Source organism: Barbus barbus (genome assembly GCF_936440315.1).
Source record: "Barbus barbus genome assembly, chromosome: 13".
Lineage (NCBI taxonomy): Eukaryota > Metazoa > Chordata > Actinopteri > Cypriniformes > Cyprinidae > Barbus > Barbus barbus.
The window spans coordinates 26,350,417-26,367,291 of NC_136741.1; the positions used below are offsets into that span (position 1 = coordinate 26,350,417).

The following is a 16,875-nucleotide window of genomic DNA, read 5'->3' on the forward strand; positions in this document are numbered from 1 at the left end:
CTACTGTAACAAAAACAAAATAAAAGTAAATAGTGATAAAAAAAACCATTGTAACCGTATTATTCATACTGCAATGGCCTCTAGATCAGGTCTGTAGTAGAGTATTTTCTCATTTGCTCAAGTAAAGAATAAAATGTAAACCATAACATCAAGATTAGACATTTTAATAGCTCACTGAATTGATATATTTTGACATAAAACTATGGTCTCAGTTTTTAGGAAGCCATTCATTCAAGTGCTCAAAGGAACCTGTCACATTTTTAATTTCATAACTTCATTACTTCATGTTTTTTTTTTACTCATTTTATACTGTAACTATCCAATCGTGAAAAGCATAAATGCATTCCAAAATAAAAATAAAAAAGACAGCTTGCAGTCCGATCACTTAAACGATCACCACTAATTGCTAAATCGGTCAAGGACTGCTCACAGAAAATTGCACTGGAAAATTACTGTAAAAAATTACTGTTAAAGTACATCAGCTAGTTGCCAGGAATACCGTAAATTCAAACTAAAACCTTATATGGTGTAGATTAAAGAATCAGATGCCTGGGAAACAGTGGGTAAAAAAGAGAAGAGAGGAAAGAGCATGTGATAAAGGGTTACAGTTACCTTTGTTATGATTTTCTCTGATCAGCAGAAATATAGTTATTTGTTTCTTTGGGATTGGTGTAGGCAGACATGCAATTACCTAAGTCAGTTCATACAATCCTATATCTGAACGAATCATTCAAACGGTGGTTAAAAAGGCACAGTGGGAAACTGAGTTTAAAGCCGTAATGGCTCCCTACCAACAAGTATAACAATACTCAAATTGCTGAAATTGCTTGTTCAAGGCTTTGCTAAGGGAGACACTAATTAAATAAAACACAAATTGAAAAACGAGAAAGCCCTTATCTTAAGCTTTAGAAACAGAAGGTCCCAGGTTTTCTAATTGAAAGGAGTAATGCAGCCAATGCCAGGGTAGTTGCATATATAATTCGGCCTCAAAATGAAGAGCCTTTTTGTTCGGTATTCTAAGTCAGTCAGTGCTTGTCAATTGATTACATCATCTACAAAAAGATGACGCTCAATCTCCTTGCTATTTTCAAAGTCTCTTTTATCTTTGAGAGCACAGCGTTAGATGGGCAAAAGAGAGTGCCTTTGTTTTTCCCAGCCGCACATTTCCTTTTCAATATTCGAAGGAAACCACATGAGTTCTGCGCTGTAGCACGCCAAACCTCATGATTCTCAATTTCTCTTTGAAATAAACTGTCTGTTTTACCGCTCTGCTTGATGTGAGGCCCAAATGAACATAGTCAATTTGTTCCCACTGGTCTGTTTTTTGCCAAAAATGGACAGCTCTGAATGGCATGTTTTGTCGGAAGCTGGGGCGGTAAATGCTGTCATTACTTTAAAACGTTTGATTGCCAAGGTCTCGAGGAATTGCGCTCACTCATCTGCTCTTACCTTTTCCGTCGACTGCGATGTCCCGAAGAAAATGGGGATGAAAGCGAGCCAGATGATGCAGGTGGTGTACATGGTGAAGCCGATGGGCTTGGCCTCGTTGAAGGTCTCGGGCACCCCTCGCGTCTTTATGGCGTACACCGTGCAAGTCACCATCAGCAACATGCTGTATCCCAGGAGGCAGATGAGCGACAAGTCCGATATGTCGCACTTTAGGACTCCGCGCGCCATCTCGGAATCTGCCGTGCGCTGGTCCTCGTAGTCAATGAGAGCTTGGGAAGGGTCCACTGCGAACCAGATGCACACCCCAAGGAGCTGAACGGAAATCAAGCTGAAGGTGATTACCAACTGCGAAGCCGGACTGATAAAGCGTGGTGCGCTCACTGTCATTTTTCCCTGCTCGAAAATCCGATAAATCCGATTGGTTTTGGTGAGCAGCGCCGCATAGCTGATACTCATTCCGAGCCCCAGGAAAATTCGCCTCAGTGAACAGATCCCTACATCTGGGGTCGAGATCATCAGGAAGGTGGTGGCGTAACACAAAAAGATTCCTGTAAGCAGGACGTAGCTGAGCTCGCGTCCGGATGCCTTAACAATCGGCGTGTCATTGTAACGAAAGAAGGTGACCACAACAAAAAGAGTGGCTATGATGCCGAGAATAGCGATGAGGACCGGTATGACTGCCCAGGGCGAGCTCCACTCCAGCTTCACAATCGGAATGGGCTGGCAGCCTGTGTGATTCTTGTTAGGTCTTAAATCAAAGCGGCACATCTTGCAGGTGTAGAGGTCATGCTGATACTGGTAACCATCGCAGCGCTCGCAGTGCCAGCAGCAGGAAATGCCCTTAACGATCTTTTTGCGCCACCCAGGTTTGCAGGGCTGACTGCAGATGGAAGTCGGCACCTGCTTCCCTCCACCTGGCCACTGCATCGCCCGCATCTGAATAGCAAAAAAACAAACAGTATTTACCATTTATCTCGGCTAAGGATGAAACAATGTTTAACATCTCAAATGAGTGTTTTCATTTCCTCATCCGTTGACTCATTAAATGAATTCTTGGGGATCTCAAAGGAGCAATTTTAAGTAGTTTTCCTCAAGGCTATACTTCAGTCCTTTCTCATAAGCGATGTGTGCGTCAAGTTCACCAAAAAGTGAAGACTCTGTCAGTGTTTGATCACTCTCACATCGCTCCAAATCCATATGCTGCTTGTTTTTCTGCAGAACGCTTTTTTTTTTGAGAAAATGTTGTACAGCTCGTTATAAAATTACAAAAAAAGTGATTAGAAGCTGTAAAGCAATAACTCATAAAGATTCTTTAAAAAAGCCTTCATTTGTGTTGGACAAAAATAATAACAAAATACAGGTTTGGAATGGAATGAGGGTGAAAAAACAAGACAATAATTTAATATATACTTACATTCAGGTAAAGTTGGTCAGTCCAGTGGCCGATGGTTTTGTATTCAGCTGTTTTGTTCTTTATCTGGTACTGGTAGATATCGTAACGGCCTGGGGCATCTCCATTCTCATTGAACTGCACCGGACTGCCGGCAATGCCTGAAGATGTGAGCAGAGAAATCTGATTAAAAGATGCAGAAAGTGTTACACCATATAGCTTCACAGTAATGAGCAACCGCTCATGTACAGACATATCCAGATCAGCGTCCAAAATCTGCGAACGAAATTGACCTGAGATTGATGGTGAGCTGGAAACTGCAATATGTTAAGCTGGACTAAATGTGCTAGCTGTCAATTTAATAGAACTTTTGTTAAATATATTGCTTTAGCGGTTACTTAATGCTATATCAACGCTATAGGACATAACAATGCATGTTTCAAAACCACTTATTTGTAATATAACAAGAGAACCTAATTTAAAAAAGGACCTTATTTAAACCTGAAATAAAAAAAAAAAAAAACTGCATTACCTCTGCTTAGTATAAAATGCATGGGCATATTTATTTAGCTTCATATAAACAAGTCGAAATTCCCTTTGCAGATATCTAACCTCAAGTACATTGAGTGCAATTTCTATTTTACAAGAGCAATAGCTTATGGAAGGAGGCAGGCGAGGTGGACAGGATAACAATGGTGCTGCATCCCATGATGCATTTTAGATTAGGTGCCTTATTCTGTGGAAAACCCTGCTGTCTCAGGCTTTAAAGTTTTGGTTAAGCTATCTGTATTCCAAGCACCTGACCGTGTCCAATTTAATTCCCTGGACCCTATGCAGCCGAGTCTACCGAACAATAGCACAAGAAATTGTGTTTTCACTATTCATGTTTGGGTTATAACTATTTTGAGGCACAATCCACATTAAATTCTCACTGAAATCTAAGGGTGATTATCAGCAATGGTGGATTTCTGTTGATGAATATCCATTCTTCTTTGTGCAGGCTTGGAAGCTGCGAGAGGCTTATTTCAAACTCTGATGAGTCAACCGCTCTGGATTAGGGAATTAAGATTTTTTACAGCCATGCTTGGTGGCGGTGCAGCTCACCATATAATGCAGACAGATGTAAAGGATTATGGGAATTTCATAAGCACAAAATATTCATCAAAACAAGAGGGTGCATATGAAGTGATTGAGATTCCCAAAGTAAGCACTCAGTTACTGACTCACTCAGGCGTATGACCTTACCATATGAATTTATTATCAGCGGTGCTCAAACTTGAGCCTAAATACTAAATGTCAGTGCACGACTTGGCTATGGACATGAGTGATGGCTCAAATCTTGTGGGTTACTGAGGAGAGGTGTGCTATTATGTTTCTAATCATAAAATTTAAGATTTTTAAGTATTTCTTAAATAGCAATTACTTAGCAACCCTCTTAAATACCCAAGCAACAGCATGTGCTAAACTACTCACAAGACTTTAGCAACCACACTGCAAACTCTGTTGTGGTGGTGACATTTTAAAAATCTAGTTACTAAACATGATATAGACAGAGCAAAACTCACAGAAACCAGTGTTATGACTTATTTATTTATTATTCAGTATAGGGTTCTGACTCTACCAGGAAGATGCCACTAAACAGTGAACTGTCCCCAGACATATATCCTTATTAGAGCCATGAGTGTACTCCACAGCATCAAAGGGTTGAGAGTTTTCATCTGAGGTTCATTTGATGAGACATTGTGCAGCACTTCAAACAATGGGATCAGGGAGAAGCACAAGTAGACTTCCAACTCCAGAGACATAGCTTACCACTCAGCCAAGAGATTGTTCTCCAACCATAATATTCAGTGGAGAAGACACACGGTCAAGGCTAGCATCACAATGAGTCTTTGTCCTAAAGATTACTGATCAAAATCATACTGATACAACCATATAATGATAAACAGAAGGATAGATACTGTAGAATGCTAAAGAAATAGACAGACAAATAGATAATGGCTGGCAGACAGACAGACAAACAGATAATGGCTGGTAGACAGACAGACAGACAGACAAATAGATAATGGCTTGCAGACAGACAGACAGACAAATAGATAATGGCTTGCAGACAGACAGACAGACAAATAGATAATGGCTAGTAGACAGACAGACAGACGGACACATAGATAATGGCTGGCAGACAGACAGACAGACAGATAGATAGACAAACAGAACGATAGACAAAATGATAGATTCATCTGATTACAGATTACTTTTTAAGTTAACTTTTTAAGTAACTGACCCTTAGATTTTCTATATTAAAGCCAATTAAATTTAGTCAGACATAATAATATGAAATAAAAATCATTAGAGAATACTTCATTATATTGTAACCAGGACTGTTCAAATGTAAGATTGAAAATGCATCTATATGAAACTGAAAATGAAAGTGTTCTGTCGTTTTTCACCAGCCATCAGCAGGACTTTAAGACCCATTTTGGCAAAAAAATTTAAAAAAGACAATGTGGAGAAACCCTGCAATTTGACCTATGGAAGCAATGGCAGCAGTTTAAAGACCTCACACTCCGTAAACTTACAAAGAACAAACCACTCTGGTCGAGAGTGATTGCTACACAGACAGAAAAGTGATGGGTCGCCTCATTCAATCTCAGGCTATTCTAGTCTCTAACTAACCTCACTCAAAGTCACATGGAAAGGGGTTATGTGTGAAAAGTTACTAGAAGAGTTACTAGACAGTTTTGAAACAACTTTGACTACATACAGCAGGTCTCAAATCTTGCAAAACGGTCTTCCTCATCAGACTCATGGTTATATAGCAATAAATTGCTGCCAGACACGGGATCTCAGCTCATCTGTTGCGAACGTCTGCCATGGCCACTTCTGAACTGGCAGGAGAAGTGTTGCAAACTGACTGCATTCTGAACACAATTATAATTATCAACATATCTGTTCATTAACAGGAATAAGATTACACTGAGTAATACAAAAGCTGTTGTTTTGCTGTAGACAGGGTTATAGGTGTAAGATTAAACTCACTAGGCCAGTATGTTATGATGCAAGAGTCTAATACTTAGATGTAAAAAGTGCTTGTAAAGTGCCTTTCAACAATAACAACAACAACAAAAAAAGCAGCATAATTAATGTTTGAATAAAAAAAGAGTTTTCGGTACTCCACTTGTTTGTACACATACCATAGGGTGCAAACCTCAGACTCCACATAACAATTCTGAGAACTTTGTTGTAGGAGTAGCAGTATGATTTTTAATAATGTAAACATAGTATTAACAATAATCTAATATGATCTGAGCATGTGAACTACCCCTCAGACATTCATACTGGAGAACATGGTCATCAGGCTGTGAGCAGGATCCTAAACTTGTGGAGCTCATGCAGCTCAAATGCTGCTGTTATTAAAGAAAAAAGAGTGAAAAGACAATTCTGAAACCCATATACATATCTCACTTAAGCTTTCAACTAAAATTGATATGTTGATGATATAAATTCTGATTAAAAAAAAATGCAAAGTAAAATATTTTAATAGTGAATATTTGGGCATTGCCATGGCCATCTGACCTTGCTTTTAAAAACAGTTAGGTAAACATGTTTACAGTGTTAAATAACTTTTTATTGAGATTTTAAAATATGCAAATGTATTTACATAATTAAATGTCATTTGTATATTCAGATATGAACAAAAATGGGAAATAACTGCACTCAATCAATACTTAATCAGAATTTTTTTTATATATATAAAAAACAGGATCTGCACTCACTTATAAGCTTAATCAATGTTTTTTGGATTTTATATTGTACAAAAAGCACAAATAGATCATCACTATAATTAAACATTTAGGTTTATAAGTGAATGTGGATCCTGTGTTTTCTCATTTGACATGTATACAGATATTCAAAAGTTTCCCCCTAAAAAGAGCAGCACAAATTATACTTGTGAACTTTGTTCATCAAATAATCCTTAGAAAATGCATCACAGTGTCCATAAAATTAACAACGTCAGCCCTAATATACAGTAATTTGCTTGCTGTGGGAAACAGTGGTCTTTTTACAATGTACTGTGTTGCTATAATAAGCGATTATGAAGAACCAGTTTATGAGCTTTTACAATCTTCAAGAATTTAAATAGGTGTATATCCCTGTACTACCACTTATAATGCGCTGTCTATTACTTACATAAAAAAACCCAAAAAAGCAAAGTATGCATGGTGGTTCAAAAAGTCAGTCAAACTTTCGCTTTATATATACATAAAGTAATACACAAACCTTACCAAACAATACCACGCTATGAATAAATGTGACCAGCACAGAATTGCCAGTACTGATTACCGGCTCAGTTCGATCACTGAGTATAATTCATTAAAACACCAGTTCTTAACTGGTTCCCGAAGGACTCCTCAATCAAGTGTTTATGTTCTGAACTAGCATTCAACTCCCGCAGTAATTGTCTGGCACTTCATTAATTCAATTAGATCTGCACGTTTTCTCCCGGAAAAAAAAACGTCATGGCCTATTCCAAAGCAGACGCTATTGACACATTAAAAGCTCAGCAGAGAATCATTCAATGAAATGCACTAATGATTGAAGGGCACTTGGTCAAAGGACCATGTGACAGATCCATTTGCATAACAGTTGACCCAGTTGGGGGAAAAAAAAAGCCCTGAAAGTCATATTCTATTAGCCGGTTACACTTCGGAACTGTAGGCCACATCATCATGGTCCTCAGAGTAAATGAATACTCAGTAAATTAATTAGTCATACTGCCATTGATAGCCCAAGAAGAACATGTCCAAAGGGTGTTGTGAGCCCACTGCAAACTGCTTTAATTAACACATACATGGCTCAGGAGGAACCTTGGCTTGGCACATATCAAAATACTTTTCTGGGGAGCAGTCTGTCATTCCTAAGGGCTTCTGTTGTTTCTCACAACTCTAATCCATTCCAGCAGCTTATCTTTTTGAAACCATTTGTTGACAATTTATGGCCAGGGTGAGACTTTAGTAAAAGGATTTTGGACAACTTTCAAAAAACGTATCCTGTGAGAGAGCCGTTTTAAAATTATGTTGCAATAAAGAAACTTAAATTCACAGTCAGAGGGCTAATTATGCAAAAATTCCTTTTCTTAAGCACCCATAAACAGATGTTTGCTCTGTGCTAGTAGGTCTGTCAAAGGACATACAGAAGAGCGGTAATGCAGAATGTAAATAGCTTACCTGCTATCTTGACATTGCGGATGTACTTTAGCAGGAGGGTTCCATCAACTGGGTCCATTTTGGAACAGAGTCCCACCTTGCCAGGGCAGAGTTCTTTGTGCATGTTGTGGAGGGCGTGCGCCATTGCATACACCGCATCAATCACGAACATCACCTTTCCTTCTTGCTCGTAGGATGAGTCTTTTCCGATCCTCTCTTGATCTGACAGACGAAAGAAAAAGTTTGCATCAACATCGACTGAAGTGTCATTAGATTTTGACTGAATTGTCACACTCACATCAGGAGAGCTGGAAGAGACTGATGTTGCAAATCTTGACGCTTTCTACACCGAATGCGTCAAAATTCCTTGCCACCTCAGAGTCTTCACTAATAACGAACCAATCAGATGTGAGCTCAAGGCAACCCTTTTTATATATAAAAAATAAGAATAAAAAAAAGTGTCTGGAGTTGCTGTGCAACACATTAAAAATAGATTAATCGGGACATTCATCTGCCTCATCAGGTTTGTGCAGTGCAGAAAGCCCTACTGATTATAATTACAGCAGCCTACTTTGGTTGTGTTGCAACATGAACATGTTACTTAGAGAGCATTATTCATTTTAAACAAGTGGAACACCAAACTAGTTACATTTCCCAGGTGTTTTGTTTACCAAAAATATAATAATAGTAGTTGTAATGTGATACAATCAAATCATTTAAACTGCTCTTGCCCCAATGTGCATTTTACTTCAGAGTCAAACATAAATGTGTTCTATTTTATAAATATTTGGAATTTAATTGGAATGAAATTAACGAAAACAATTCAAAACATAATAATTTAGAGCATGTTGCTTCTTTAATAAGCACTGTGCGCAGCGGTGTTACAGGGTGATGCACTTTAAACACTAATCAATTTCATTTTATACACCAATTTAATCAGCTTGCCAGCAACAAAACCAGAATGCATGTTTTGTTTCAGTTGCATGAAAGTAGAGCAAAGTAGACTTGAAGGATGTTCCTACTGTACATAAATGAATCACATAAGCACAAACAGTCTTAGTCCACAAAAAAGCAACTTCCTGAACAATGACTAAACCTGGCATTAAAATAGTGCAAAGTAAAAGTGCAAATTTTCATCAAGGTAGCAGCTCAATGTTCTATCATCCTGTCATATAGATAATGGACACATATGGAATTATGTTAAAACTTCTAATCTGAGTTGTAAAAACATTCTGAGGTGTAAAGATGATCTGAAAAGGATATATTATAAATCTCATCAAGCTATCATTAGAAAGTATTAGAACTATTAGAAAATATAAAGCAGCATCATCTTGACATTTTTGTCATAAATGTTTCATATCTAAACATTGCTGTGGCAACTATGATAGAACATAAAAATGTATATTCAAGCACAGCTTTGGTCATAAATAGTAATTATTGTTACGGTGTAGGTGGTTGTAGTAAAAATAAAATAAAGGGTCAGGAGAACGAAGTAGCATCAACACACTTTAAACCTTTAATAAACATTAAACTCAGGCAAAGACAAAGGGAGAACTGAGGACTTATATAGGAACAAGAACAAAAGAGCAAACAAGATGATTAATACAAAACAGGTGAATGGAATAAACGATGATTAACTAAACTAGGACAGGAAAAAACCAAATAAGGGAAAACCTGAACTAAACGGAAACCGAAACGTGACAATTATGTTATGTGAGTTGCCGAAAGGTGTTATTTATTTCATATCTATTCTAACGTAATAGCTTAAAAAAAGAAAAAAATAATGATTAAATAAAATAATCTATAAAAAAATGTTTATCAGTAATCAAATCTTAGTTTTAAACAAATCTTTATATAGTAATTTAATAAAAATTGAATTAAATTCAATTAAATGTGTTCCTATTTGATTTGACAGTTGCACTGTTATGAGTAAAAAGTTGTATTTTAAATAACTGCTACAGAACTTGTTACATGTGACACACTGTATTTAAATAGAGGGCGGGGGGGGTAATCAAATATCTACAATATGTCACCAGTTGTCATCTCACATATTCAGTTATCCAAGTCCTGTATCTTGCTCTTCATGCCACGGATAAATGAAAGGGGTCTGGTAACACACGAGGGTGGAATAATAGACAGGGAGACAGCAAGCAAGATTAATTATCTCTCAGCGCTCATATAATCATGCCAGACAGCTGTATATTCATTAGAGCTGGAGTTGCTCAGCTTGGGTTTTTTTTGTGTAAGGTCTTAATTGCAAAGGAGCTGTTTCAATTATGACCCTGCCAGAACAAACCGTTGAGATAGCTGTCAGATGTCAGGTTGGCAGATTGCAGGGTACACTCTTCAGAATAAAACCTGTGCCATTGTCATTTTGGGTTACTGCCAGCATTTACAGTACATTTACAGTATTTCAAACAACTGCAAAATCCAAAAGAGCAATCATTACTCTTTACAACAGAATGCCTTTCAGGTTAATTTTGCTTAGTGCAGTATTGTACCATTGCTTGAAATTTCAAAAAGGCTTGTTTCCTCTTTTGCTCAATACTCTTTTCTGTTTGCCCAAGACAAATCCATCCATACCAATACATTTTCAAACCTTTTCTTATCTAAACAAAGCCAAAATGGTTTCTAATCACCAGCACTTCAGCTTTGCCTTAAACAGAAAACCAAAGACAATTTAACATCCTCGACAGTCCCTTTGCATCTTGAAAACCCTAAATTAAAGAGGCAGGTTATGCTTGTGTAATTGTTCACCACCAGCATAACTATTGGTGGTGGGGGGAACGTTCGAGTTCCGCCGTGAGTCTGCCTGCGAGAAAAAATCCATTGTGAATATCTGCTGAGGGAGGATGGTCAGCCCACACGCTCTAATGCTCTGCATACACAAACACATAAGCACTCTCACTGGTAGATGAACACACACATACATGCTGTTTGTATCCTATGTGCACACAAAAGCCTACAGATTCTAGTTACAAGCACAATCTCCTGATCAAATAGTGTGAGTGCTTCCACATATGCTACTGTTCAACTAGTTTACATAATGTTTAACACAAAGTAAAAACACTGAAATCCCAAAAAATATATTAATAAAATGCAAATTAATAAAATGCAGAACATCCATCAAATATACAATATTTTATCTTCATATGGAGTATTTTCTGACCAAAAAATTGATGACGTATGTGATACTTTCCAAAATGGCGCTATAGGGTAATGCGGAGGAGACGAATTGTTGAATAAAGACGTTATTTTTGTATTCTTTGTGCAAAAAAAAGTATTCTCGTAGCTTTGTAAAATTACAGTTGAACCACTGATGTCACATGGATTATTTTAACGATGTCCTTGCTAAGTTTCTGAGCCTTGATTGTGTTAGGATCCTTGCTGTCTATGGGAGGGTCAGAGAGCTCTCAGAATTCATCAAAAACATCTTAATTTGTGTTCTGAAGATGAACAAAGGTCTTACAAGTTTGAAACAGCACGAGGGTGAGTAATTAATGACATAATTTTCATTTTTGGGTGAACTATCCCTTTATTAAATAATTAAAATTATGTCATTAATTACTCACCCTCGTGTTGTTTCAAACTATATATATATATATATATATATATATATAGGAATAATTTTTATTGAATGACATTAATTTGATATGTCAATATTTGGTGAGAAAATGCCCCATGAAGGTAAAATCTGCATACTTTCTATTTTAAATAATTTTACTCCAGTTATTTGTTTTTTTGATTTGCTTTGTTTACTTTGTTTTGCCAATCAATTATTTTTAAATATGCATAAAACATTTTATTTTACTATTATTTTATATTTAACTGAATTGAATTGAGTAATCTGATATTTTTTTGTGATATTGTGATATATATATCTTCGAGTTTTATGTTTTATGCATATTTAAAAATAATTGATTGGCAAAACAAAGTAAACAAAGCAAAGCAAAAAAACAAATAACTGGAGTAAAATAATTTTAAATAGAAGGCATGCAGATTTTACCGTCATGGAGCATTTTCTCACCAAATACTGACATACAGTCTAATATATTCAATTCAGTTGAATTATTCTGCATGTAAACATGATTGACAGCAAAACAATCCAGCAAAAAAACAACAACAACAAAACACCTGGCCTGCGCACACGAAATCCTACAGATCCGACACAGTTACAAGCACAAACTCCTCATACTACATTCTAAGCACAACCACCTTCTCTATACCACCGGGCCCTGCACCTTTTGAGGAATCCTTTCCAATTAAGGAAGGCATCTCAGAGAGTTTGTCGGGGGCTGAAAGGTGGCGTGGGGCCATGACAGAGTAGCACGTACGTAACCTGCAGTACCTCACGCTGCTCCGGGGCTTTAAAGACACTAGCTGTCCTGCTCCAAGGGCTCTGCTCTCACTGGGAATAATGGCTCTGACTCTCCCCATTTGCCAGAAAAACCTCCAGAGCCTTTTGTCTCACTTAAGTCTCTTGTTTGTGGTTTCGGACGAGTGATTCTCTTCTCAAAGGGTTTTGTGTAAACTCTGCTGTACCCTTAACCTCAACAACAGTAAAAAAATAAAAATAAATACAAAGCGCTTTTGATTCAGATACAATATGAGCGGTCTATAGAAATAGCCAGGCTGTGTGTGCTACTCAAGGAGTGCCAGTCTCTGAATGCACTTAATTTCTAAAAACAATCCTTTAACTTCTGGCGAATGACTTAAAATATTCAGCATAGAGATAGCTGCTATAATTGATTCAAAGGACAGAATGACTGCTTTAGATGTTGCATACATTAGTTTTGGATCTCAGACTTCAAAATCCCTCCAGCAATCAAAGAAGAAGTGTAATTATTTCTGGCCTTTCAGAAATAATTCAGGTATTATTTGTTGAGAGGCTTCAGGCTTTTCGTCTTAGGTGCAGACAATCTAAATTTTAATAGTATTTTACATATATGTAAAATAAAAAAATAAACGACTGTATTTAACAATCTATTTAAATGTTTTAGTTTGTAAGTCAAACTTATATATACAAAGCGACTTCCAGCTCAAGGGCACAGTGTTGATGACTCAAGTGTGCTCTTCATAGGGATCGAACCAACATTCTTTTGTTTACAAACCCACCTCTATAATCCATACGAAACAACGTTCCAATTTACGTGGGATGGTGATAATAGATGGAATCTGCATCACCTCTGCATTTATCAGACATCTCTTCTGGATGAAAGATGCCTTTTAATCAATGCTCCCATGCAAAACATTTAAGACATAAGACGTCTCCTCCGCCACTCCTCTTTGAGCAACACAAGCCTAAGGGAGGTTTTGTAGGGAACCAAAGAACCTCAAGTTTTTCTGTTAAAGCTTGGCAATCCAAATCCCATTAATTGTTCCCGGGGGACATCCTTCAACACTTTTTGAATACAAACAAGGATGTATTGTGTCTCATCATTGTTTTTAAAATAGCCCAATTGTGGGAGCCATTTATTTGTTTAAAACTTAATATTCAGCTGATGCAATACATTTTTGATCTCAACTTATTATCACTGCATGCAATCTACTAAAACATATCCAAAAGTTTCCTCAGTTCAGGGGTTTTCAAACTTTTCCATGTCAAGGTTCCTGATTTGGATGATAACCTTGTAAGGAACCTCCTCCCTCCTTTGTATTTTTCCTTCCTTTTGGTATATAGGTGTATGTTTATATGTATATATACACACACTATTAATGGTAGATGCATAATCTAAATTCATTAATTTCTTACTTAGCATTGCATCTGCTAAATAAAATAAATGTTAAATGTAAATTTGTACACCACTTTTGTACACAAACTCCAATGCAGTTTTCACAGAGAATATTACCTTACCACCCCCAGTGAGTGTATGTTGCTAGGAAGAAGAGAAGCAAACAATGTGTAGAGCTTGTGCTGAGGATGTGGGCAGGTACATAAAGAGTTTGCTTTGCTGTATATTGCTTGGCTCAAAAGCAATTACTGTGCAAATGTTTGTGAAGTGACCGTCCTTTTCTTCCATTCTCTTCCTGCCAACACTATAGATTACATATGATGAAAAAAAAAAATTACAGTGCATTTTAACATGCTATACTTGCTAAACAAATTTCACTCAGAAATTGCTAGTAAATTTCACTAATAATTAAAGAAATGTAAAGTAACATTGAATTAAACTAAATGTACATTTGTAAAATGTACTCCATTTATGCTTATTTTCTTAGGTTATTTATTACAGTGTAGTAGTTAACTGCAGGAGATTCAAGTGAGAGTTTCTGTGTTGGTTTTTTGTGCTACTTATACAGGACAGGAGACGTTATAATTGCAATTTGCATATACACATACGTTTTTGGATTTATAAAACCATTCTCACATACTCTTAGACATGCTAATCCAAGCTAGCAGAAGACAGCTTAAACAGCTTATTATGCACAGACTCATCTGTATATAATTTACATATGCATCCAGACAGGTGATTTAATATTGTTTAGATATTTTAGGTGAAAATAAAACAAAGACACTGATGAAGACAAGTTATTCTTGCACTGTAAGTGCAATGCAGCAGATCACTGAAAGAACTTGCTTACCATTTTCTTAAACTCTGAACTGCAACAGTATTTTTCATAATTTTGGGAAGCCCACAGGCGGCCATCAAAGCAATCGCTGTCAGCATTGTGGCACAGCTCTGCACAATACAACACATCTGAGTGCATCTTAACAGCGTCATCACACCTACATCCATGAATACCAATGATCAGACTGATCCAGACAGCTGACAAAAGATGTTTCCACAGACCAATGGTCCATTCGATTGCCAAACTAACAACTCAATTCAAGCTAAGTGTGCATTAGACATTGATGTTTACTTCAAAAAAAAAAAAAAAAAAATTTGAACGGAGAACACAATTTTTGCAATTTAAAACAAGCCCAAGTGGAATCATCATTAGCAAAGAAATCTACGCTTTCGTTAAAAACACACTCCCCTTAGAATGTCATGGGAAAAGTTTAAAAGCAGTGCATCTATTACCAATCTTTTCGTTTTATAGCTTACATTTTACTGCCTTTTCAATTAGTAACATAATTAATTTAATTTTATAACTCCTGGATGATGATGACTGCATCTGATTTGAGCATTTACTTTAAGACATATGCATGAGGTTTTGTTCTAAATGTGTTGAATTAAATCAGAAGCTGAGTTTTGAATCGTTCATTACTTTGTAACAGGAGACATACATAGCAAGAAAAGAATGCCTGTGGTGCACAAGTTTATTATAAATTATAAAAGTTTATTTATTATAAATACTGCAAATGGCACTTTTGAGGGCAGCAATTGGGCCGCTACATTATATACATATTCTGCAAAAATAAGTCAGATTAAAAATTCTAGGTTAAACCAACAATTTGCTTTAATTGTTGGCACTGGCGCTGCTTTTTCCGGTCATATAAATTTGGCAAATGGAAAGATCATGGATCAAATTAAACAATTTTGCCAGCAGAAATGGGATAATACATGTCATTTGCCTCAACATTTATTTCTTTTGAATCTAGTTAAATGAGGCATTTTGTGTACAATCAATAACTGTGCTAATATATATTCACCAGCATCAGTCAGTCTGATGTTACTCGGTCTCAGACAATGTGCACATAGATATTTCATTGACCATGTGATGCATACTGCACTCAAAAATTGGCAAGTATAGGACTTTTGCTATGCAATTTGATTAAGCCGTTGAGTAACAAGCAAACTAGATTAGTGGTTTCCAGCCAGTTCTGCTTCAGAATCCAAGATGAGTATAAAAATTGTACAAATAAAACGTCCTCAAAGTGCAGTGGTCTTTTATAAGATGCAAAGCCTATTTCTTTTCCGATTCTATCAATACACGATTAAGTGGAGATTTGGGGTCACAACCTACCAAAACCACTGAGAAAACGCTACTCAAAAGTCAGGATGCATATCCCCTTACTCAAGAGAGCAGTGAAATCAAGAAGCTACTGCAAGCAGATGTCAACAAGCTAAACTTTGTCCTTCCATCTTCTGATATCACAGAGATCCATCTCAACATGTGCAATCCATAATCACAAGCTACTCTCTGCATGGAGAATTTCCTGTATGTTCAACCCTGATAAAAGCAGAGCCGATTGCTACAAACAGAGAAAGACAGAGAGCGAGAGATAGAGAATAGGAAGGAGGTAGAGAGGAGGAGAGGCAGAGAGAGCTGAACGCTGAGATATCCAGCCTTTTAATCCGACAGTAACCAGAGGGCTTTTGTGTGGGCTGGAAAATCGCAGTATTGATATAGCGCTCTCTGCTATCTCTGGCTGCTGGATCTTCGATAAGCGTGGGGGTCAATACAGTCTTTATATTTAAGCATCGCATTCTCTTTGATAAAGCAGCAATGCTATACATTCCTGTACTCATTAACTTGCTATCTGATGCATTATCTGCATTAAATTCAACACGATGCACTGATGTGTTTTTGAACTAAATCTAACACACAAAACCAATCAAAAGTCTGGGGGTGGTACGCTTTTTTAATGATTTTGAAAGAACTCCACCATTACTCTTTTCTTTAACGATCCTTCAGAAATCTGTATAATACCTATGCAGATTTGGTGCTCAAGAAACATTTCTTGGTAATACTTTACTATAAACATTATTTAATGACTTAACTAACAATAAGCAATACATTTGTTGCAATCTTTGTTAAAAGGCATTTTTTTATTATTATTTTATATGTCCTGAGGTGCAATTGCAATTTTAATATGTTTTTTCAATAAAAAAGGTCTTCATTTACAGTAGTTACAAATGGCCATTTTCTACCTATAATTTAGCC

The 16,875-nt window shown here is 36.8% G+C and overlaps 1 protein-coding gene across 1 annotated transcript in view; it reads right to left on the bottom strand.

Annotated features, from left to right (window-relative positions):
- The window catches only part of LOC306879313 (metabotropic glutamate receptor 4-like), a 112,580-nt gene that overhangs the window by 32,069 nt on the left and 63,636 nt on the right, over positions 1-16,875 (bottom strand). The window contains exons 6-8 of the mRNA XM_079432141.1: positions 8,068-8,268; positions 2,864-3,000; positions 1,450-2,385 (exon numbers count right to left, since the gene is read on the bottom strand). Of these exons, the coding sequence (XP_079288267.1) occupies positions 1,450-2,385; positions 2,864-3,000; positions 8,068-8,268 (1,274 nt within the window). The remainder of the gene's footprint in view (positions 1-1,449; positions 2,386-2,863; positions 3,001-8,067; positions 8,269-16,875) is intronic.